The sequence below is a fragment of the Centruroides sculpturatus genome, unplaced genomic scaffold, assembly GCF_000671375.1.
Source record: "Centruroides sculpturatus isolate CEXI.00-Female unplaced genomic scaffold, Cexi_2.0 scaffold2412, whole genome shotgun sequence".
Classification (NCBI taxonomy): domain Eukaryota; kingdom Metazoa; phylum Arthropoda; class Arachnida; order Scorpiones; family Buthidae; genus Centruroides; species Centruroides sculpturatus.
In genome coordinates, this window is record NW_019386708.1 from 13,479 (window position 1) to 38,553 (window position 25,075).

General features: G+C 30.1%; 3 protein-coding genes across 7 annotated transcripts in view; 2 read left to right on the forward strand and 1 right to left on the reverse strand.

The window, feature by feature from the left end:
• LOC111615639 (ras-related protein Rap-1A) overlaps nt 1-7,534 on the forward strand; it is a 15,683-nt gene extending 8,149 nt beyond the window's left edge. Inside the window, exons 2-6 of the mRNA XM_023357057.1 lie at nt 6,651-6,719; nt 6,812-6,868; nt 6,932-7,072; nt 7,153-7,296; nt 7,382-7,534. Coding sequence (XP_023212825.1) covers nt 6,651-6,719; nt 6,812-6,868; nt 6,932-7,072; nt 7,153-7,296; nt 7,382-7,468 — 498 coding nt within the window. The 3' untranslated portion in view covers nt 7,469-7,534. The remainder of the gene's footprint in view (nt 1-6,650; nt 6,720-6,811; nt 6,869-6,931; nt 7,073-7,152; nt 7,297-7,381) is intronic.
• A 2,329-nt stretch (nt 7,535-9,863) lies between these two features.
• LOC111615638 (ras-related protein Rap-1A-like) lies at nt 9,864-14,883 on the forward strand. Its single transcript, XM_023357056.1, has 7 exons — nt 9,864-9,926; nt 10,211-10,279; nt 10,372-10,428; nt 10,492-10,632; nt 10,713-10,856; nt 10,942-11,033; nt 13,649-14,883. The coding sequence occupies exons 1-6, from the start codon at nt 9,864-9,866 to the stop codon at nt 11,026-11,028; spliced, it is 561 nt and encodes a 186-aa protein (XP_023212824.1). The 3' UTR covers nt 11,029-11,033; nt 13,649-14,883.
• Nucleotides 14,884-15,096: 213 nt separating this feature from the next.
• LOC111615640 (protein bicaudal D-like) lies at nt 15,097-24,209 on the reverse strand. 5 transcript variants are annotated; one of them, XM_023357060.1, is made up of 9 exons: nt 23,921-24,209; nt 20,153-20,399; nt 17,797-17,901; nt 17,635-17,726; nt 17,377-17,574; nt 17,120-17,311; nt 16,953-17,051; nt 16,750-16,870; nt 15,097-16,681 (listed from the first exon to the last, which is right to left on the reverse strand). In XM_023357060.1, the coding sequence occupies exons 2-9, from the start codon at nt 20,349-20,351 to the stop codon at nt 15,831-15,833; spliced, it is 1,857 nt and encodes a 618-aa protein (XP_023212828.1). In that variant the 5' UTR covers nt 20,352-20,399; nt 23,921-24,209; the 3' UTR covers nt 15,097-15,830. The 5 variants fall into 5 exon arrangements, with proteins under 5 accessions (XP_023212828.1, XP_023212830.1, XP_023212829.1 ...); XM_023357062.1 differs by having other exon boundaries at nt 17,851-17,901; nt 23,921-24,208; XM_023357061.1 differs by having other exon boundaries at nt 17,635-17,729; nt 17,851-17,901; nt 23,921-24,208.
• Nucleotides 24,210-25,075: the final 866 nt, after the last annotated feature.

Consider the following 25,075-nt stretch of genomic DNA (forward strand, 5'->3'; position numbering starts at 1 on the left):
ATGGTATATTTGTGGCAGTGCTGCCAGTTAAAAAACACACATCAACAAAAAAGTATTGGAGTAGCCCAAGATATAGCCAAAGATTGCAGCGCCACAGCACTAGCGAAAAGTTAAATTTGCCAACTGGAATTCTTTCGGATAAACGATGCTCTATTGTATTTTGAAATTATTGCAGGAGTCAAATTTTGACATGGTGGAAGGGGTTCTGCTTTTATTGAGATTGCATGTTTCGTTAAATGGTAAGGTTGATGAATTCATCAGAAGATTGGATCACATTACAGAGTGGATTAAGAATGTAGATGAGGCCTTGGTTGATTTTAGTGCATGGTTAGGGGAGGTTGAGTTGAAGCTTGGAAGGAAAGTAAATGAAGATAGGCATTCTCTTGATATGGATAAAGTTTACATGAAATTGAGTTTGCTTGAAAGGGAACTGGGTGTTATGGATAATCAAAGAAGAATGAATAATGCTGTTATTCAGGGATTGGGTGAGAAGAAAGAGTAATCGTCTTTGGAAATATTTGATGTAGTGAAATTTTTTGCAGTTAATACTTTGTATTTACCCTCATTGAATTTTGTAAGTATACAGAGGGTTGGGAAAAGAGAGAAACTCAGACCAGTAATTTGTCAGTTTGGTTCTTTTAACAATAAATTAAGTTTAAAAAGGTTTTATTTGAGAATCATAATGTCTGTATATGTTGATTTCTCAAAATGATGAAGATATTAGATACAACTTAAGGTTGTTTGGGAAGAGAAAAAGGGAGGAGGGCTCAAGAAGTGTGCATTTTATGTTATGATAAATTGGTAGTTGATGGAGTTTGGTATAAATATGAAGTATCGGCCAAGTTTGTTCTGGTTTCATAGCAACTATTGTGGACTTCTGTGTCCTCTGTTATGGTATGGAATTGTGCCAGAGTCAACAACAAACTGCAGTCATTGAAGTAAGATATGTTTTTCTTATCAAACATGGTTCATCAAGAGCAGTGGTAAATGTAATTGGGAGGAATGAAGTGATTGGGCTGCAATTTGAAAAAGTTGTACAGCTATAAATTCCCACTGTTGGCTGTCTGTCTTTCCTTAATCTTGAACAGAGTTACATAGATGAATTCCGAGACCAGATTTGGAAACCTTAGGAGCAGGAGATCCCGATTAACTATATACAAACTGGAAGTCATGTTATTTCAATTTGAAACTTTTCCCCTGAAAGCAGTTAGTTAATAGATGACCAGCATAACTCTATTATTAAAGGAAAAGTATGATGTACAGGGGCAAGACACTGCTAATAATTTGAGGTGGAGAACATATATTTTAAATAAAATAAATTAAAAACATTATTAAAAATTGTAGCCTGGCATTGTGATGATGTCATAATAAATAATTGCTCATTGTCATTATATTGTTGTTGATGCTTTGAGAGATCACAGTAGGGTTAGGCCAATGGCCCTCAGGAAATCTCTCCTGAGGTCATTGGCCTAACCCTACTGTTATCTACTGTGAAGTACCCATACATAGCAACTAAGATCACTCCTGAGATCTTGGTTGCTATGTATTAGATTTTCATTAAAATTCAAAATTGTTTATAGATAGTTATATTGTGCTTGTTAATATTTTATTCCTGCTTGGGGAATTTAATGTTTGTTTTGTTTACATTCAGGAACAAAGGTGGCAAGAAATTTTTGAAGGGTTGTCTAGTCTAAGTTTGAGGTTGAGGAAGAGTCAAATTGGATTATGTTGAGTGACTTTAATGTATGAACAGGTGCTCATAATGAAGTTTTGACATGTATATGTATAGTTTTGATATTGGTTCTGATAAAAGAAGCAGAGTTTTAAGGATGTAAATATGAATGCTAGATGTTGGAAAGTGCTTGAGTGTTGTGTGGATAATAATTTGCTTATTTTAAATGGTGGTGTTTGGTGATGAAGTATACTTGTGTTTAATCAGTAATTGATTTGGGAATAATTACTACTTGTGTGTGGAATTATATTAAATTTTTTTGTATTAAGAATTGTTTTTGGTCATATCATTGTCCAATGGTTCTCTATCTGGAAGATTTTTCTAGAGATTCTTTGAGTAGTACCAGTAGTAATTATGAGATTTTTTGGGATAGTGACCTGGTAGAGATGTTTTCAGCTGATTTGGAATACTACCTGGAGCAGACTTCTAATATATTCCTGCTGGAACTGAGTAAGATCATAGTGGAGATTGCTAGAGTTTATGGGTTGAATCACAGGACTAAAAGAACAGTGGGAATATATGACTGGTTTGATTTGGATTGTCATTTAATGATTAAAGCTAGAAACAGAGCATGGTTAGAGTTTAAGAAAAATAGTTTAGTGGCTCAAAGGAATGTCTCTGTTCTGTGCCAAAGTTTAATAAAGAGACTGTGCAAAGAAGGAGGAGTTTTATGAGAAGATACAATTTTAGTAACTTTTACAGAAATAATAGGTTATTTTGGAATTTATGCAAAGAAAGTATAAATTTGGTTATGGTAAATATTAGTTTACTTGTATGGTTCAGTTATTTCTTTTTCCTTTATTGCTCTGAAAAACCATAGAGTTGATTTAGCAGTTTTTAATAAGTGTTTGATCTGGTCGGGTGAAATACTGGACTCTGATATATCAGAGCAAGAATTGAGATATGTTTTAAGTAAGTTGAGAGTTGGTGGCGCACTGGAAATAGATGGTATATTTGTGGATTTATGGAAAATTGAAACTGCATTTTTTTTTTATTAGATTATTATAATAAGGTGTTGAGGACTGGTGCTATCCTGGAAGAGTGGAAGAGTTCTTTATTGGTTCCAGTACATAAGGGTGGTTCAAAGTTGGTTCCTAAAAATTAGAGGTATTTTGTTGTGCTGTGTTTCAAAAATTTGTTGTGGAGTTTTGTACTATAGGTTAATAAGTTGATTTAATATGAGAGATATTCTGTCAAAGAATCAGGCTGGTTTTCTTGCAGGTTATTTGGTCATTTTGTATGCCATTATTTCTAAGACTTTAAGGAGGAAACAGTATAAGGCATATACATTTTTTAGTATTATTTTTTTAGATTTAGCATCAGCATTTGATACTGTTGATAGGAATTTATTATGGAGGAAATTATTAAATTATGAATTAAGTTTTAAATTTGTATCCCTGCTTGTAGAGTTTTGTGTGGCTTGAATGTTAAGCTTAGTTCACACTAAGCACAATTCGCTGGCGAAAGCAAAAAACAGAGCGAATAACCCATCAAGCATGACTTGTTTGACAGGTTATTTGCTCTGTTTTTCTCTTTTGCCAGTGAATCGTGCTCAGTGTGAACTAAGCTTTAGTATTACATGGAGGAATCCACTGTTCCCAGCCTTTCTTTTCAGACAAGGGTATTAGACAGGAATGTATTTTGAGCCCCATTCTTTTTAGTTTATTTTAAAATGTTTTATTGAATTGTATTAATTATTCCAGGGTGGAAAGTATTGATGTTGATGGTGTCAATGTAAAGACATTAGCATATGCAGATGATGCAATTGTGGCTGATTCTATGAGGTCATTACAGGTGTCAATTGACCTTTTGGATATGTCATGTTATTTAACCAGTGGTCAGTTTTCATTATTTGGAAGACTATCTGATTTGTGAATAAGTGACTAATCTAATTATTTTTTATCTGTCAGGATTTGCAATATGGCACAGAGTATTAGGTGCCCAAATCATGTGCACACAAAAAAAATCAGACTTGTAGGTACTCGGGACCGAGAACAGAGTCAAAATAAAATACAAAATGGCAAACTTTTTCTACAAACAGGCACTAGTGCGAGATTTGCACATGCATTGCTCATTGGGAAGTTCAAGATGCAAATGTTGTGAAATCGAATTTTGACGAATAAATCTTTGAAAAAATCCATTTACCTGTCCTGTGTTATTCCTGACATATCTCGGGTCATGACATGTTGACCTTGACCAGTTGACCTAAGATATCTCATTTCAGCATCGGAATGCTTTTGAAACTAAATGGCGCTAATCGTTATAATTTTATATTATAAAACTAACTTCCAAAATATTTTTTTTTGTTTTTACATTTATTAATATATTTATTTTGTGTGTGCAAAATAAAAAAAATAATAATTATTTCGGATGATACAATAGCCACTATTATTTTTTTCAAAAAATTGACATTTTCGTTAGTCATCGACAAAAATTCAACCCGGGGTGATGTGCAACAGAGAGAGATTTCAACATTGGATAGGTTAATTTCACTGAAAATACTTCATGGTCATGGCAGGCGAAGTTTGAATGATTGTGCTCAAAGCCAGCGATACCAAAGAAGATTGGAGAATGAGAACGAGACCCACCGTGAGCGTTGAAGTGATCCCGCTTACTGTAGCCAAGAACAGGCATATTACAACTCAACCTGCCGTAACCACAGCAGCAACAAAGCCTGCCGTAATCTATGCCAGGACCCTGAGTACTGGTGTCAACATTTCCTCATTGGAGAGTGCTCATTTTTCACACAGTCAAGCCCTGAGTCTCCAAGACATAGTCTTGTCCCAAAAATGGCTTTGGTGTTTTACTTGTTTTTTATTTATTTATATTTTTTTGGATAGCTCTCCCACTTTTAGATTTTGATTTCATTTTTTTGATTTACTATTGTGTTTTAGTTATAAGCTTTATATATTTGTTTTATATTAATGGATATGTTGTATGATCTTGTATGATTTTTTTTTGTATGCTTTCTCCCACATCATGGTTGTACCAGTATGCTTAAATAAATAAATAAATAAATAAATTAATTAATTAATATAATTAAAAGTCCATTTTGTACTGTTTAAAAAGGCATTAGAATTTTTAATGTTTTTGTAAAATTTTTTCCAAGCAACTATTTTGGAGAGCCACAGAAAAATATTAAGCTCAAAAGAGGCTAAAGGTCAAAAAAGATTGAGGAATACTGCTCTAGGCTCCAAATTAAGGCAGCAATGACTGTTTTGTGTGAAACCACCATAGTAAAAATCTAAAAGAGACAGGGTGGTTGTATAACCCAAGTTTTGCCAAGAGCATCTTGTGATGGTGCCTTGTCTCGCACCATCACGAGGTGTAAAATTCATAATAAGTTAAAGTCCCTCAGGAGACCATCTGCAAGACATGACAATGAGGATGAAAGGATCATGTTGAGAGCAACATAAATATAGATGCTCTCAGTAAAGTTCTAAAAAGAAAAATCACACACTTCAATGATGTAGCATGAAGACTATCCAGCATATGACCTGGGCTGACACATACAAAAAAATCATCATATCAATCGATATTCAATTATAATAAAACTATAACAATTTTACAAGAAATCAAAATATGAAAAACAAGTTAAATGAGACTGTAAAACAGAGTATTGTATGTATATATGGATGATATATAAGTACAAGGGTCAATCAGATAAATGATGTTTAAAAATGTAAGAAGAAAGTTATTGTCTTTATGTTGGAAAGTAAGTTAAGATACATGGAATGCTATATTATAATGTACACAAAAAGGACAAAATAATTTAATAGCGTAAGATTACAGGAAATAGACAAATTGGGATTTTAGATATTTTAATTTTTAAAAAAAGGAAATATAGTTGCTTGAAGTTATGTCAAAACTTTTAATAATGTGCAGAAAGTATATATTCTCAGAATCTCATTTTAGTTCTGAGACTATACACATTTTGCATATCCATTTATTTGATTCTACATCTTGTTTATATTCATCTGTGAATATGTGTTTTAGATGCGTCAACCTTCCTCAGTTCACTAAAATGCACACTGCAAAATACAAATGTACTTATCTTCAGTTGGAAAAGAAATATAAAACACAGTTTCAACAAAAAATTTTGTTTATTAATTCAGATATGCCATTATCAGAGAGATTAAATAACAAAGGGAGTGATTATAGTTTCTTAGGAATATCAGTGTAGTAAATATCAGTGGGATATCAGTATTATTGTAAAGAAGTATTTTGTTGCGTATTAATTAAATTTATCTTCAAATATCACAAATTTTTATGTTCTCTTTATATATATTGAATTTAGCTTGATTTTATTTTTATAATAAATTAATGTGTAGCTGTAAATGATATAAGTAACTGTAAAAATAATTTAACTATTAATATAAGCATAAATAAATTGGTAAAACTAAAGTACTTAAATTTAAAAAATAAATATCGATACTAGCTGCTTTCAGTGTTTTTGTATACACCTGCATTGAATAAACACATTCAATGTATAATGCTCTTATGCAAACTTGCATTAAGATTGTTTTATTTAGTTTCCTCTATATCACTTTTTAATGGTAAGTTTAATTCAAATGGCACTTTCTGATGATATTCCCAATTTATCTTGCAGATTAACAGATTCAAACATTGAATTTGTATTTTAATTTTAATGAGTGCTGTTGTTTGGAAAGAATGCATTATTGAAACAATAATTTGGTAATCTGTTTGTTCAAATATTGCAGAAACACAAATATAATTTTAAAATTTGAAAACGTTCTCGTAAAAAAACTGCATTTATCGACAAATAATAATTTGTTCAATTTCATTTGCCAATGAACTAGTTTAACTTGATTTTATATAATTGTGTTTATATTAATTTAATTTATTGAATAGTATGTGACATTGTTTTGTTGTTATAATACATTATTATTTACCATAGACTGTTCAGTTTGTCCAAGGAATATTTGTGGAAAAATATGATCCAACAATAGAAGATAGTTATCGTAAGGTAATTTTTGAAAAGATTTTTGTTAAGTTACTAGTAAATGTAAGGAATAGCAAAATATTGAAAAATCATAACTGCTTGATTTTCCTTTTCAGCAAGTTGAAGTTGATGGACAGCAATGCATGCTGGAAATCTTGGATACTGCAGGCACAGTAAGGCATTTTCATTATTTTTATAGTTTTTGAATTCACGTAATACAAGTTTGTAAATTCTAGGAACAATTTACTGCAATGCGAGATTTATACATGAAAAATGGACAGGGATTTGTTTTGGTATATTCAATTACAGCACAATCCACTTTCAATGATTTACAAGATTTGAGAGAACAGATACTCAGAGTTAAAGATACAGATGATGTAGGCAATTAGATCAATTTTTCATTTAGATTAAAAAAAATTAATTATATTTGAAGTTACCTCTTTTTAATACAAATTAGGTGCCAATGATTCTAGTAGGAAACAAGTGTGATTTGGAAGATGAAAGAGTAGTTGGTAAAGACCAAGGTGCAAATCTGGCTCGTTCTTTTAATAATTGTGCCTTTCTCGAATCATCTGCTAAAGCCAAAATTAACGTGAGTGAGGTAGGTATTTTATTTCTATATTTTGTGTTATATTTTACTTGTTACTTTTTATTTATGGTTTAATATGTTTAAATTTATTAAATAGATTTTCTATGATCTTGTAAGGCAAATCAATAGAAAAAATCCAGAGAAGAAAATAAAACCACCACCAAAAAAATGTACAATTCTGTAACCTAGGTAAAGATTAAAAAAATTTCTTAAAAATGTTATTTTTCAAATGCATAATGCTTTGATAATTTTTTAATAAGGATAATATGAATCTAAAAATTATTCAATAAATTTTANCTTACAAAAAAAAAAACAGACGCAAACTTAACGAGTGCCTACTCGACAGTCTCGCGAATACATAAAAGAATTATTTTGTCATAAAAATAATAGGCTGGAATTATAAGGGAGAGTTTTAAAGTTTGGAGGAATACTATCCGATTGGTATATACCAGCTTGAGCATCGATGTCGATGTCTCCCACACTCTGAAAAGTTTCGAATTGTTGCCCAAAGACAAGGAAAGTCCAGTTGATATTCGTTATTTTATGTCGCTTCTTCTTGTTTGTTCTGTGGGATGTTCCTTATCTGATCATGTGTTCGTTGTCCGAACATAAAAATCTTTCGCGAAAGTGTTCGTTATCCGATTTGTTCATTGTCCGATCTGTTCGTTAACCGATCACCCACTGTATATTATATAAAAAACACGTGCGTATTCGAATGCAGCGTTGTGTCAAAATTTCAAAGGAATCGGTAGGAACAAACGAACATTACATTTTTATTTATATAGATAGATAGAAGATGATCTGCTTTAGTTCATTTTCACAGAAAAGCAAACTTAAAGCGTTGTACTCGTAGCGCCATCTGTTGGACGTAAAAGCCTTAACCTAGATTATATATTTTAATTTATATGAATGTTTAACGGAATAATATACAGCCTATGTCCACCCTGAAGTTCCATTCTAAATATTGGTGAAAGAATTTTTGAAATCGGATGANTACCAGTATGCTTAAATAAATAAATAAATAAATAAATTAATTAATTAATATAATTAAAAGTCCATTTTGTACTGTTTAAAAAGGCATTAGAATTTTTAATGTTTTTGTAAAATTTTTTCCAAGCAACTATTTTGGAGAGCCACAGAAAAATATTAAGCTCAAAAGAGGCTAAAGGTCAAAAAAGATTGAGGAATACTGCTCTAGGCTCCAAATTAAGGCAGCAATGACTGTTTTGTGTGAAACCACCATAGTAAAAATCTAAAAGAGACAGGGTGGTTGTATAACCCAAGTTTTGCCAAGAGCATCTTGTGATGGTGCCTTGTCTCGCACCATCACGAGGTGTAAAATTCATAATAAGTTAAAGTCCCTCAGGAGACCATCTGCAAGACATGACAATGAGGATGAAAGGATCATGTTGAGAGCAACATAAATATAGATGCTCTCAGTAAAGTTCTAAAAAGAAAAATCACACACTTCAATGATGTAGCATGAAGACTATCCAGCATATGACCTGGGCTGACACATACAAAAAAATCATCATATCAATCGATATTCAATTATAATAAAACTATAACAATTTTACAAGAAATCAAAATATGAAAAACAAGTTAAATGAGACTGTAAAACAGAGTATTGTATGTATATATGGATGATATATAAGTACAAGGGTCAATCAGATAAATGATGTTTAAAAATGTAAGAAGAAAGTTATTGTCTTTATGTTGGAAAGTAAGTTAAGATACATGGAATGCTATATTATAATGTACACAAAAAGGACAAAATAATTTAATAGCGTAAGATTACAGGAAATAGACAAATTGGGATTTTAGATATTTTAATTTTTAAAAAAAGGAAATATAGTTGCTTGAAGTTATGTCAAAACTTTTAATAATGTGCAGAAAGTATATATTCTCAGAATCTCATTTTAGTTCTGAGACTATACACATTTTGCATATCCATTTATTTGATTCTACATCTTGTTTATATTCATCTGTGAATATGTGTTTTAGATGCGTCAACCTTCCTCAGTTCACTAAAATGCACACTGCAAAATACAAATGTACTTATCTTCAGTTGGAAAAGAAATATAAAACACAGTTTCAACAAAAAATTTTGTTTATTAATTCAGATATGCCATTATCAGAGAGATTAAATAACAAAGGGAGTGATTATAGTTTCTTAGGAATATCAGTGTAGTAAATATCAGTGGGATATCAGTATTATTGTAAAGAAGTATTTTGTTGCGTATTAATTAAATTTATCTTCAAATATCACAAATTTTTATGTTCTCTTTATATATATTGAATTTAGCTTGATTTTATTTTTATAATAAATTAATGTGTAGCTGTAAATGATATAAGTAACTGTAAAAATAATTTAACTATTAATATAAGCATAAATAAATTGGTAAAACTAAAGTACTTAAATTTAAAAAATAAATATCGATACTAGCTGCTTTCAGTGTTTTTGTATACACCTGCATTGAATAAACACATTCAATGTATAATGCTCTTATGCAAACTTGCATTAAGATTGTTTTATTTAGTTTCCTCTATATCACTTTTTAATGGTAAGTTTAATTCAAATGGCACTTTCTGATGATATTCCCAATTTATCTTGCAGATTAACAGATTCAAACATTGAATTTGTATTTTAATTTTAATGAGTGCTGTTGTTTGGAAAGAATGCATTATTGAAACAATAATTTGGTAATCTGTTTGTTCAAATATTGCAGAAACACAAATATAATTTTAAAATTTGAAAACGTTCTCGTAAAAAAACTGCATTTATCGACAAATAATAATTTGTTCAATTTCATTTGCCAATGAACTAGTTTAACTTGATTTTATATAATTGTGTTTATATTAATTTAATTTATTGAATAGTATGTGACATTGTTTTGTTGTTATAATACATTATTATTTACCATAGACTGTTCAGTTTGTCCAAGGAATATTTGTGGAAAAATATGATCCAACAATAGAAGATAGTTATCGTAAGGTAATTTTTGAAAAGATTTTTGTTAAGTTACTAGTAAATGTAAGGAATAGCAAAATATTGAAAAATCATAACTGCTTGATTTTCCTTTTCAGCAAGTTGAAGTTGATGGACAGCAATGCATGCTGGAAATCTTGGATACTGCAGGCACAGTAAGGCATTTTCATTATTTTTATAGTTTTTGAATTCACGTAATACAAGTTTGTAAATTCTAGGAACAATTTACTGCAATGCGAGATTTATACATGAAAAATGGACAGGGATTTGTTTTGGTATATTCAATTACAGCACAATCCACTTTCAATGATTTACAAGATTTGAGAGAACAGATACTCAGAGTTAAAGATACAGATGATGTAGGCAATTAGATCAATTTTTCATTTAGATTAAAAAAAATTAATTATATTTGAAGTTACCTCTTTTTAATACAAATTAGGTGCCAATGATTCTAGTAGGAAACAAGTGTGATTTGGAAGATGAAAGAGTAGTTGGTAAAGACCAAGGTGCAAATCTGGCTCGTTCTTTTAATAATTGTGCCTTTCTCGAATCATCTGCTAAAGCCAAAATTAACGTGAGTGAGGTAGGTATTTTATTTCTATATTTTGTGTTATATTTTACTTGTTACTTTTTATTTATGGTTTAATATGTTTAAATTTATTAAATAGATTTTCTATGATCTTGTAAGGCAAATCAATAGAAAAAATCCAGAGAAGAAAATAAAACCACCACCAAAAAAATGTACAATTCTGTAACCTAGGTAAAGATTAAAAAAATTTCTTAAAAATGTTATTTTTCAAATGCATAATGCTTTGATAATTTTTTAATAAGGATAATATGAATCTAAAAATTATTCAATAAATTTTAATAAGTATTAATATCAAATGTTTTCTATCAAAACATTTGAAACTAAATAAATATAATGTAATAGTAATTATAGATTATTTGATATTTGTCTACAAAATGTTCAAAATTCTTTCACTACTATTATTTTAGAACTGTTTTTCATGTTTAAATTAACTAAACATACTATGTGAATTTTTTTATCTGTTGTAATTTCTTGGAATAAAGTCATTATTTTCTAATTCTCTGTATCAGAATATTTCTTATTTTAAATAATAATTGTTGTTAAATAAGAATATAAGTATAAAAAGTATTTTATATAGATTACAATATTGATGATCGAAACTGGAGTGGCCAGAAGTCTGGCTTTTGAGTGTTCTGTCCTTCATTCGGTGTCACTCAAACTGGCCATTAGTCATACTTTTGAAGTCTTCTAAAAAATATAATATACAGCGGCTAAAAAATAAAATTTTATTTTTATTAAATTAATAAATAAACATAACAGTGAATTTTTCATGAGATTATACTATTAATTAATATAAGAAACATACTGGTGATTCACCCAATCATTTTAGAGCAAGATCTTCCCAAAAACCTGCTTTGATACCCATCCGTAAGAAAAACTTTTTATTTCTATAAAAGTTGTCATGTATGTCAGATAGTTACCAAGAGGATGATATCTTTTTAGCAATTAAACAAGTTTTCACTTTATTATGATGATGGTAATACATTAAGCAAAAATAGTTCACTCCTAAATCCCCAAATATCTCAACCCGATAAAAAGACACATTTGAAAAATTTTTATTGTGTTCAGACTGACGGAGGCATAAATTTTCCATTTTTTTTTTCAGATATCTAATATATCTAATGTTAATTGGTTTTAATTTTTTTCTCAGAGCTGTAAATAAGGAAATAGTTAAAAATTAATTATCAGATGTACTGCATGCTTGAAGTGTTATACCTCATTATATATATTTGTGTGTGTAATTTTGGCAACTTATGCCATGTGTGCAATGTCTTCCTTTTTGGAAATGACCACCCTAATTGAAAATTTTTTCTTTTTAAATCATAAACATTTATTTCAGTTAAGAATTTCTTGAAATTTTGATCTTACATTTAAATATAATCATTTTACACTATAATGCCAACTGATCACCTAATCATTTGGTATTGAAAAATTTCTGTAGTATTTAATGCAGATATTTATTTTCTAAAGTGTTAATCTAATTCAAATTAATACTCTTCATTTTAAAATAAAAATTAAAATTGATACCATTTATTATGATAATCCCTCTCTCTCTCTCCCCACACACACACACACACACACACACACACACACAAAATATATTTAATTTTATATTCTCATATATATAGAGACAATCCTAGTTTCTTTTGAAATTTGTAAATAGCGGTATGAAGAAAATTGTACTAAACCACAGTTAGGTTATTTATTTTGAAATTCAATATGATGTCTTCCATTCATATTAACAAACATTCCTTGCTCTTACGAATTTTTAATATAATTTATAATCTTCAATAAAGAGAGAGAAATTTTAAGTTAAATTTTAAACAAATTAAGGCAGTGAAAATTTAAACGTATTATTAAAATCAAAAACAGTTTTCTAGTCTAATATTTTCTATTAAAAGCATAAATAGATAATAGTTTGTCTGATATACTGTAAAGTGCTATTCTAGAAAACAAATCATCTGTGATTTCCCCCCTGATGATTGGAAAATGAGTAACGGCAGACATGATCATATTGCCCTTGATTAAAAATTAGTCACTTGCAATTATGACTGTAGTTATTCAATTTTGTTTTCTTTGCATTCATATCATTGTCTGTTAAAGCTTGTTCTCTCTGAAAAAAATTTTTTTTATTTCTTTGAACTTCATAATAGTATTTGTCAATTACAATAAAATATTTTTTATTTGGCTTGGCAGACTAAATAAAAATCATTTTACTGAAACTAAATAGACAAAAATGTTTAAATTTGATTAATTTACCTATTAAGATATTTTTATAAATTATATTCAGAAGAGCATTCAGTGATAGTTATTTAAATTATCTGTAACAAGAAACATTAACTATTCTAATACATATCAATAATCACTGCAAAATTAAATTGAAAATATAGTATTATTAATAAAAACAATTTGATTTATTTTGTTGTTATATAAAAAATTAGTTAAAGAAGAGCATATTCTTTTCTGTAAATTCAATTATTTGGGCATTTTTCTTCCTCCAGAAATTTTTCATTTCGATATAAGATTTATGGAAATTTTCACAATGCATCCATCATTTTGCTCTTATTACACTAATTAATTCCTGCTTATATCTAATAAAATAACTAAGGTTTTTATAACAATGTCAATTAACATCTGCCAGTATAAAAATGTTAGTAGTGCAAAGATTTTTGAACATCTCTCGTGGTAGTTGTAAGGATGGTGATATATGAATATGATAATTTTTTTAAATATAAATTATTTATTCGTATAAAAAAAGAAATTTTAATAGAATAAAAATTCAATAGGTTTCAGGTAAAGCAAGACAGGAAGGGCACCAGTAGGAGACTGCACACTACGAATTGTAATTTCTGCTACGGGCTGTAATGGCTGTTCTGTGTAACATGTACTAGTAAAGACAATTCACTTCAAATCTATCTTGATGGATAATTCACTCATTAATGACCAATGGAATCATTGCTTCATTTCTGTAGTTGGATTGTTTAATACTTTTATCATTGTATTTTGATCATTGTGTTTAAAATAGTTCTTCTCTAATACTAAAGCATTCTCATAACTTCAGCAAATTTGCAAATTGTATTGTGGATGTTGTTGTAACTTATGTTTTAATGTATGCATCATGCCACATTTACTGGACCAGATATATAAGGTCACGGGGAATTATACATTAAAAAAAAATCAGACGGGTGACTGTTGTCAAGTGTGTGTTTCTATGGAAGGTGTTTGCCACTGCCAATATAGATTTTCAATTAACAGTACACAAAGATTCGAAAGCAAAGTTGTTAATCTGTTAGACTTGTATACGAAATCGGAATTGTTGGTAAGAATTATGGTGCTAAAAAGAATGAGTAATACCAGAAGAATTGTTCTTGTGCTTTTATTTTGGTAGATACCTTGATTAGTCAGTGTTTTTGTATTGCAAGCTCAGATTTTGTGGAAGTTTAGCTGCCCATTATCCTGTATCACATAATTTGTCTTCCCAATGTTCCTTCAAATACGGACAACCGTGGGGGTGGTTGTTTTAGAGTTTAATCTAATGACCATTGGGGGTAGCGTATATATATAAATATATATTCATTTTTAATGTTTATTTTTAATACAAGAATATGCTTTTTATGATAACAAGTAAATGTTAGTGAGAATAAGTGTGAAACCTGTCATATATCAAACACTGTTAATCAATACAGGGTAATGTTACATGTGGCAATTGTGGGAATTTCCTAGAAAACTTCCCATCCTGCATTTTCCTATCATGTTTTATCAGCTAAAGGAAGTTGTTTTTTGTACAAAAATCCTGGAATTCTGCAGAAAGAAAAAAGTAATGTTTTGGTAATAGAGATTTGTGTACTGTTGTTGGAAAGTGTGATATGCAGTAACCATTTCCAAAACTGCATTGCATGAGTTTGATGTAGCAGGTTTCACAATAAATAGTGTACAGTGGCACAGTCAGTTAATAAATTTAATGGAAGTTTTCATTGGAACGTGTTTTGATAACTGGAAATAAACTTGCATTGAAGTAACATTCATCAAGCTATGTAAGTTTTCAAGTATTAACTATGACTTGAGATTGATTTGCAGTTTTTACAAATCAATCTGAACATAAATGTCAGTTGATATATATATATGATTAAAAAGAAAAAAATAATAATAAAAATTCAAAGTTTAAATATCATCATATAATATGTGTTTCCTTAGTACATTCAAAGAAAACAATCAAGCAGTTCAACAATTACACACACTTTTATTTCTACTCCTTACAGGTCCCTTTCTGTTAATTGTTCCCACCTGTTCATTCCAACAAAGAAGGGGGCAGTGTCTAAACAGCATTGCATAGAACTCTATTACAAATAATCTACTCTCAAAGTTAACAAGATATGTGTTAAAATTTCAGTAACTGTTCATTCAAAGGCACACAAAACACAGTGCATACTTTGCTATCTTTCGCACAATAAGCTTCGAAATAAGTTACAAACTCGGCTTTGAATCGGAGTTGTAAAAATAGATCTGTAAACTTTCTGAATTTACAAAGAAAAGAATGCTTTATTTAGGCACGTTTGGAATGTGGATGCAGGAACAACAAACATCCAACTGAAATAAAAGCAAAACTTGTTTAATTTGCTAGAAACAATTATGTAAACTGTAGGAATGTGTTAGGGAATTTGAATTAAAGGATTTTAACATTTATTCTGTATAAAAAACAACAGTGGACAACAACAACATTGTTTGATTACATAGTAAAGTATGTACATTTTACTGATAATGCCAAATCTTATAATTGCAATACAATTTGATAAGCATTGTTGAAAAACGACAATAAAAAGATTTAAAATAGCTTTCAACAACAAATTATTCTGGGATTCTCTTCTACCAAAAGTAATAAATTATACTGTTGTAAATACTTAAAAAAAAAAACACCAAAATTAATTAAATCCATGATTTGTTAAGCAAGGCAATATAAAAAAAAATATTCTAGTAGTCTCTACGTTGATAGTATTGTCCATGACCGTAGTTTTGATGAGAAGAAAAGGCACTGGCCCCAGGAGGCAAATGATGATGTCCTCCACTCGTCCGTGGATAGGATGGCCTAGATCGTCCCGTGTGACGTCTCATGTGGGTTCGTTCTCTGTCCATTTCCAGATCTTCTAATCTTTGGGTAAGTGCCAATTTTTGTTGTATTGCCAGACGTAAAAGTGAATTGAGAGTCTTTTTCTCTTCTTCTGCCGCCGTCAGTTGGCGTTGGAGTTCGTCCAGCTGGGTAACGTATTCTTCGCATCGAGCGGCAAACATGGCCCTCAAGGAGGCGAAGGTAGCCGCGTCTTCTTTCAGAGCCTTCAGCTCGTTTCGTAGTTTCATCATAGTTTCGCTGACTATTGTTTTCTCGTTCTCGTATTTACTTTTTAAGTTAGTCAGGGCTACTTCTGCAGTCTGCTTATTTGCTTTTAATACTGTACGTAGCGTGGCTATTTGTTCTCGTTTAGTAGACAACATAGATTTAAGTTTAATGACTTGTTCTTGCAAATCCTCCACTTCTGACGAAAACGAGCCGTCTCTGTTACTAGAATGGATAGTGTTCTGACGCTGCATTTCAATTGTTGTTTCAACAGCACGACGCAGATGTTTTATCTGATCGTGCAAAGTTTCTAATAACCTGGTGCACATTCCTGGATCGACACGAATGTCCGTATTGCCGTTTGACTGCAAAATCTTCAAACAGATCTCGCTTTTGATATTTTCTCTTAAAGCATCCATTCTGTTACAAGTCACTGATCTTTCTGATGTGGATATTACACAGTTAGATGTGTCATTTTTCACTCCATCATCTATTAATAAAAAGATTTTTTAGTTCAGTTTTATTACGTAAAGTATATAATTACTATAATAATCTCACCGGAAGGTTGCTGTGTCCCCTTAACATGGTCTAACATTATGCGATTCGGAGTTTCTCCGTTTACCATGCAAACGTGATGATAAAGCTGAGCAAGTTCTTCAGAAATCGATATCAAATCCTCCTAAAATAAAAAAAAAAAAAAAACAATTTAATCAATTTTAAGAATCAAAAATTTAATTTTTGCTGGGTGCTAAAATTTATACTTGAGTAAGATTTAAGCTTGTTTGTGTCTCTCCGGTAATTTCTCCCAAGATATTCATATCACTTTCAAGATTGGCAATTTGATTTTCATTATTTCTTACCTAAAATTCAAATTTTATAGCAGGAGTAAAATTTGATGATTTGAGATTGTAAAAACATTTATATATACTTTGTTTTTCAAATTTGCAATTTCGTCTAGCAGTTTCTCTAGGGATTCATCATCATTCTGATCAGTAGAAGCTCCTTGCTGTTGCAGACCTTTTACATCTGCTTGAAGTCTCTCCACTTGTTGAACTGCTAGTTGATATCGCTGTTCGTGTTTCTGCAGAAGTTGCCTTAGTCGAGACAATTCCGGCAAATCCTAGATGTCATTAAAATTTAAATAAGAGTAACAAAGATTTGAAGATTAAAAAACTATTTTTTTACCTTTTCCCCATCTTCCATCTGTCCTTCTATTCTTCCTTCTTCGCCGTCGAGCCTTCCGTGCAATGCAATTAGGGCATTTATGTGTTCGACCATACGTGACACGCGGCTATGCTGATCGGTTAGATCTTTTTGCGTTTTTTCCAAAAGCTGTTGAGATTCTTGTAACCTCAAGGTGAGTTGAGATTTCTCGTTTTCGGCCTACGAAATACAAATCTTGTTTAGTTTTGCATTCGTAAACTTTCACAAAGTGAAACGTACCTGTTCCAGTTGTTTTTCGAGTTTGTGTATCTCCGATCCGTGCAGTTCGCTGAACAGATCGCCAACCGTCGAAGACTGTACGTTGCCAACACCTTCTGCACGATAATAATTTTGTAATGCCATTTTGGATAGAATATACTATTACAATAAATGCTTCCTTACTTTCGTCAGAACCAACTATAAAATCGGCTTCTATTTGTTTTAGAACTGGCGTACCTGCTTCTCCGTCTTCCTCTTCTGTTCTATTTCCGTCTTCTTGGCCCATATCTGTTGGAAATAGCATGGTAAGTCACCATAAATCAATGTTTGTAAATGTGCAGAACAAATTATATGAATTTTTTTTTCTTCTGTAGTATTTTGTTATTAAGAGCATGCAATTTACAAACATTAATAAAATTTTATACTTTAACATTTCCTTGATTTTTGGTAGCTCATTATGAAAGACAAAACAAATTAATAACAAAAATAAGCTTTAATTATACTTTAAATTTTACATCTCTCCTATAACTGTGATGAACAAAAATGTTACTTTGATTCAAAAACCATTAGAACAATAATAATATGGCACAAAATACATTTGGCACACAAACATACAAAAAAAGTTTTAAATTGTTTAAAAAATTTTTTTTACAAAAATCACTTATATATGTAAAAATGTAATCCACACATTTTTATAAAAGAAACTGTGGCTTTACAAGGTAAAAAATGCTTGTTAGCTGCCAATTGGTGGTATTTAGTTATATATTTACATGTTATTCATATTTGTCCATTTGATAAAAAGTAAAATACTGTCCTCGTGCTTTGTATTGCAATATGTGTGCCATACTAATAATATTCTTTTCTAGAATACAGATGATAAAATGGCAGCAATTCGTGGAAAAAATCTTTGTAGAAATGTCAAAAAATGGTATTCCAAAAAAATCATTGTATAAAAAAAACAATACTGTCATTTTGATCAAATAAGAATATCTTACTGATGTTGCCATAGTTTTTTAAACTTTAGAAACTGACATCGATGTTTTTGTATAGAATTGTTGCTGAACCATTGCATTGTTGCCAATAGTTAGTCTTAAAATACATCAATAACAAATCTGACTAATCAAAAAGTATCAGGATAGGTTCATATAAACTGCATGTTGTGTGTGTGCAAGTGAGTGCTGTTGTCATGAGTTTATTTGCAAACGAAAAGAATTTTTACGCCTGCAATTTTTCAAAATGTCTTCCCACTGGAATTACTGTTACAAAAACCTTTGGTGACAATAGTCTTTCATAAACAAGAGGTTTTGAATAATACAAGATGTTTGAGGAAGGCAGAGAACAACATATCACTTGAGTCAAAGATATGATACTCAATGGTCATTGTTCAATAATGTCCCTAATTGTTAAACATGTTCCAGTTTCATTAGATCTTGTCAAACGGTTTTAAAAGATTATTTGGGTTTGCAGTGCATCACTTCTAGTGTAGTTCCAAAAATGTTGAATGTTTTCCAAAAAAAAAAGTGTGTTCAAGAGATGCTCTCTCAAGATGAATTGTTCTTAAAATGCATGACACCAAAACATCTCAATGATCAAGTGAATGGTGCTTGAAGGTAAAGCAAGACCAAAAAAATCACATCAAAGTCAGTCAAAAATCAAGGTTGTGGCATTGTGCATTATGAATTCCTTCCAACTGGCCAAACTGTCAACTAAGAATGTTGTTTGCATAAAGCATCCATAAAAAACAATCTGATTTGTGGTGAGAAAACTCCTGGATTTGCACCTGCTTACAATGCTCTTATTGTTTGTGAATTTCTGGCAAAAATTAAACAAATATGATACCTTGACTTTTTTATTTTCTCCATAAAATTATGCTTCAATGGTCACCATTTTCAGCCAACCTATACCATAAGACAAAATTCACTCAGAGCCCTGAAAGGGTTTTACAAAACTGATTTTAAAGCACGTATTGAGGATTGGAAAAAATGTTGGTGCAAGTACATTGCTTTGAAGGAAACAAAATAAATTTTGATAAATTCAAATAATGCCTTTTATTGAACCATTTTCGATACTTTTTGATAGTGGGGAATATCATAATATTGATTTAATAACACTAAGAACCAGAAAACTTAATTATATGAAACCCACTTCTAAAAGTTAAGATGCAGTACTTTTAATCAAAATATCTTGAGTAAAAGTGACTTGCTAATTATTTTATGTTATTTTATAAACTAAAACAGACCCAAAGTATAAAAAAATTTAATCTATTACCAGAATCAATGACCAGTAAAAAATTCATTTGGACTAAAAGCAATGCAGTTTGAAATTTCAATAAAATTTTCCCTGGTATGCTTTTTTTACGGTGAGAATATTCCAACCAAAATGGCAACAAATAATTCAAGGATAAAAGACAGACAGACGCAGCAACGGTTTTTGCCTTTTGATTTTATATAAATATTTTTAAAACTATTTTGACTACTACCGACGGTTATCGATCTAGTTACGAAACAGCTATCGACGCTGCCGCCAATATAATTCTTACTTCCAAGATGAAATCCGGCAAAGGCCAAGTTGTTAAGATTGAAAATCGACTCCGAATTCAACCGCTGGTCCAATTCTTTCTTCAGTGCGTACTTCTGTTCCCTTTCCGACTGCAACGCTTCCAGCGCTTCCTCGAGCTGCTTCTCTGCGATTTTTTTAAGCGACGTCAATTCTTCCACTTGCGAATTAAAAGATTCCATCACCTCTTGCAGACGTCTTACTTCGTGTTTTGCACCTTCAAATTCTACCTAAATAAATTAATTGAGACCTTATTGCTTTATTTAAACAATAACAGGTATCACATTATTCTTAAAATAAAGCTTATTAAATAAGTGCAAAGCAAATTGGAAGGCTTTTGCTATAGTTAACATATTTGTAAATTGAAATGTTAAATTATTTACTGCTACTACCATATAAAATTTATGAGGTGAGCATATTAAATAACAGTTGTCAGTCTTTGGATCAGAACTTTATAAATAAATAAATATATATATATATAATTCATTAGAAGTGAAATACAGTATTTGATTTCAAGTAAATCACAGTTTTCTAAATTGAGTTACAGTGTGACCAATGTACTGCACTAAACCACCAAAGTGCAATTTGGTTCGCACCAAAGTTATCTCTCTCTTGAAATACACCATGTTTTCACTGCTTTTTTAGTTATATATAGTGTTCTTTGTCACTACCTTTTGGGCACCCCTATGTTTTGTATCCTTTAGTTCAAAATTTTCCAAATGGAACTTTTTAAATTGCATTTAACTTGTTTGAAGTTTATGAGCATCTTCCCCACATGCACTGAATTTTTTTACTGTTTGTATGGCATTACAGTATATCCTTTCAGAAGCAAAGTATAATATACCTGATATACTTTATATGTGAAGACAATTCAACTTTATTTCATATTTTGTTTGAATAAAATCAAGCTTCTAAACAAGAATACAAACTTATTTTAATCTCACATAACAAATTTTACAATTTATAATTGTTAAAGTAAAAATGACAGCTGTTTGAATAAAGCTTTTGCTTATTTTTTTTATCCAATATGACCTTTACTTATTAATCATGGCAGCTGAAAAGCATGTGGAAGCAATAAACTCTAGGAGGAAGATTGAGATTAAAAAGAAACTTATCATGCAGTATGAAAGCAGTACATGAGGCAGATCAGGCAGCCATGTTTAAGATGCTGAAGTCAATGGTGAGACCAATAAATGTCATTTAATTTCACACTATTTACGTATTTCATTTATTATTAAGACATTTCATTGTATTAATTTTACCTTAAATTTAAATTATGTATATTTGCTGTTTTAGCAAAATGAACGTTGTTCATATGCTCTCATACTTTGAACTTTAAACTGTATACCTTTCCTGATGTCTGGACAATACAGTGTCGTCATACAATTGCGAGATTGTCATGACATATGGTTAAGACCCCACTTAACGCTGATTCTATATAATGTGGTCTGTTCGAAGCCTGAAAAAAGCTCAAAATCTACGCCAATTCAAATTATCGTGGCACTTCATTGATTTGTTTATAATACGGTTATTTGCGAACACAAATCAATCAACAAAAGGTGGCAATTCACTATAGCCTAAATCTATGTTTGGTGAAATTTTGGAAAAAATATAACACCATGGATACCATAGGCAATATCGACTATGTATGGTAAGAATTAACTGATAAATGCCTGAATGAAGTGTGGAAGAAGTTATGGCTGAAGGTATTCAAGAATTCTCAATGAGAAGAGCCTATTGCTGTATTGTTAGGTTGACAATCTAATTGATACAGCAGGACTAGATGTAGACGAGCAGGGTATTGAGGACTTTACTGCAGGTTTATGGTGAGAGCCTTACCAACGATGACCTTCAAGAACTGGCAGAAAAAGGAATTCCAAAAATGAAAAACCCAAAGAATTTGTCTACAGTTTCCTTAGTAAAAGTTTGGTAATGATAACCAAAATCATTTATTAAATTGTAATGAATGATTCAAATTTTGAAAGGAGTGCAAAAGCAAAACGAGGCGTTTTGGATGCAATCTCTTGTTACAGACATTTGCTTAAGGAAAGAAAAAAGCAACAAATGAAACTACACGACTTTATCGCAAAAAACAAGAATTTCAAAAGAGCCAGGACCTTTGTCACAAAAAATGAACTTAACATTTCTGTTTGCATATGTTTGTGTGTTATTTAACATATATTATTATGCAAATTAATATATAAATAACTTGACCAAAAATAAACAGATTTTACTTTGTGTGTTCCCCTTTCCCTATTTACTCCGTGCTAAAATGACCTCGTTTAACATTGTTTCATTTAGCGCTTTGTTGTCTAGGAACGCATCCCCCGCGTTAAGCAGGGTCTTACTGTATAAAGTAGCCTTTTTAAACTTTTTTTCTTTTTAAATAAACCTGGAATTTTTAGTTAAAGAAAAATTGTACTTATAAGGAATGTCCAAAAGGAATTTCAAAAATTAATAACACTTTTGATGCAAATGTTTTTGGGCATTTTAAAAACGCAAACATTTAATCAAGATTTTTATTCACAAACATTACTAGTCAAGATCCAGAATGAGTTTGAATGTTATAGTACTACTCTTTTCAGCACATCAGTTATAGTTGATAAGTCTGAGAATACTGTTAATGGTAGATCTTTTTTTGAGTGTGACAAATTTTGGAAAATGTTCACAGTAGACACCGACAGAACAAACAAATTTGGTGAAATCTACCAATGCAGTGCCACCTTTCGGGATTTGAGTGATGAAAAAGCAGTGAGAAGATTCAAATTTATGATTCTATAATCTTTTTTGAGGATTTGTTAGAGATTTGAACACATCCTTATTTTTTAATCTATCATCATCATTTGAATAGAGATCCATTTTTGAAAATTAATGTTCAAATTTTTAAAAAATTCAATAATTTCTCTAAACTAGTTTTCTGCACAACAGTTATAACTAATAGACATTAACATAATGGAACATTTTACTTGTTGAGTGAGCATAGTTGATGCAACTATATATGTATGACATGACAACTTTCATGTCTTTAGTCATGAATTGTACACTGTACCTCACAAACAGAAATTCCAACAGCAGTTTGAATACCATTCAACAAGTGTTTATACTCATCATTCAGTATCCTCATATTTCTTAACTATTTTAAAACAAAAATATATAATTATTTTTTTTATAGTAGTTATGCTTTTTGTTTGTTTTAAAATGGGCATAAGAAATATGGGGATATTTAGTAGTATATAATTATCATAAAAATGACATTTAATATACTACTTTGTGTGAAATTGACCAGGATCTTCTTTTTGTATGGTCAAAAAAAAAATATTAAAACAATCTGCCAGTCTTTCATTTGAAGTCAAAATCAACTTTTCTTAGTCTTCACATTACAAATCTATGGATAATTTGTGTTTTTAACATTGACAACATGCCAATGGCCATCAGATTTAAATTGCCATACTGAACCTGTGTCTCAGACTAGTGAATCCCAGATTAAATCTCAATACTCTAAAGTTAATTATTTTTTAAAATGTACTATTTATTCAAATTTTAAGAGGAATGTCAGAAGTTTCATTTAATCAGGTTGAATTGTATTAAAAGATTTTTTTCCTGTTTTATAGCTTTCTCATATAAAAACCTTTATCATGTATTAAGCATCTGTTAAAATATAGTTGTTTACTAAACATTAAAAAAAAAAAAAAAAAGAAAAATATAGATTAACTAGACCACCAAATAAAATTATATAACAAATTATTAATACCTGTGATGAACGAAGCGAGGAAACTTGTTTTTGTAAAGAAATATTTTCTTCTTCCAGCTCATTGTTATCACCAAGCAACCTTGCTTCACGAAATTTCAATTCTTTTAATTCTGTTTTTAAATTTTTCTTTTCCCAATCGTAAATTTCACATCGTTTGGCCAAATCAGCATTTTCTTGTTGTATGCGTTCCTTTTCTGCTTCTACACGAGCCAATTCTTGACGGACCTAAAATATTATAAAAAGAATAATGCTTCGTGAAATCTTAGAAAATAGTAGTAAAAATAATTATTTTATCATTAAAGTTTAAAGTTATTAAACAACTAAGAATGCACCAGTAATAATTTTTTTTATCTCTAATCATCAATACAATATTTCTAGTATTGTTTTTTTTATGTCAATGTTGTTAACAAAATCATTGATTAAAATTTAGTTACAAATTTTACAGAAAATACAACAGTGAGTGAATATTTTGACTTATCAAATCTTTTGTATATAATCTGAATTTGATGCATGTAATTTTATCAAAATGATAAAATCCAATTCAAACAAACTAAGACCATTCATTCAAACACAAAATAGAAACAATATTTTATATGACAAATAATTTTCTCAAAATATTTGAAATCAATTTAAAATTATATTCTTAAATAGGATGGAAAAACTGTAATAATTTATATGCCTTTATGTTGAACATTGGTGTTAAGTTAATAAATTGCTGGATTAAAAATTGTTTATTTATATGCAATACTACAAATAGTTTTACAGATTCATTTATCTTACATAACATATTATAGACAAATCAATACAATTCAAATTAAGTGAGAAATATACATCAGTTCTAAAATTTTTAATATTTAGATTAATTTCATTTGATATTAATAAAATAAAAACTAAGCCATCTTATGCTTTAATTATATCTAGATATAATTCAATAAATTTGTACAAAAAAAGTACAAAAATATAAATTCATGTATTTCTTTGTTTTTTCTGATAGATGTTTCATTTTCATTACAGTTCCGAATTTTTAAATTGACAAAATTGATGAAAATTTGTTTTTTAGCAATGCTATATTAGAAACAAACATTTTTGGCCAAGTGTAGGGGCCAGCTTCAGGTTCTACACCTATGAATTGAACAGTCAACCTGGATGGTGTAA

Bases quoted from the DNA above. Each gene is read 5' to 3' on its own strand.
- LOC111615638 (XM_023357056.1), top strand. From the start codon at position 9,864: ATGGCACTTTCTGATGATATTCCCAATTTATCTTGCAGATTAACAGAT. The intron at 10,429-10,491 runs GTAAGGCATTTT...TGTAAATTCTAG, and splicing joins TCTTGGATACTGCAGGCACA to GAACAATTTACTGCAATGCG. The intron at 10,857-10,941 runs GTAGGTATTTTA...TTTATTAAATAG, and splicing joins CCAAAATTAACGTGAGTGAG to ATTTTCTATGATCTTGTAAG.
- LOC111615640 (XM_023357058.1), bottom strand. From the start codon at position 20,351: ATGGAATCTTTTAATTCGCAAGTGGAAGAATTGACGTCGCTTAAAAAA. The intron at 17,052-17,119 runs GTATATATAAAT...TTTGAATTTTAG, and splicing joins TTGCAAATTTGAAAAACAAA to GTAAGAAATAATGAAAATCA. The intron at 16,682-16,749 runs GTGAGATTATTA...TTTTATTAATAG, and splicing joins GGGGACACAGCAACCTTCCG to ATGATGGAGTGAAAAATGAC.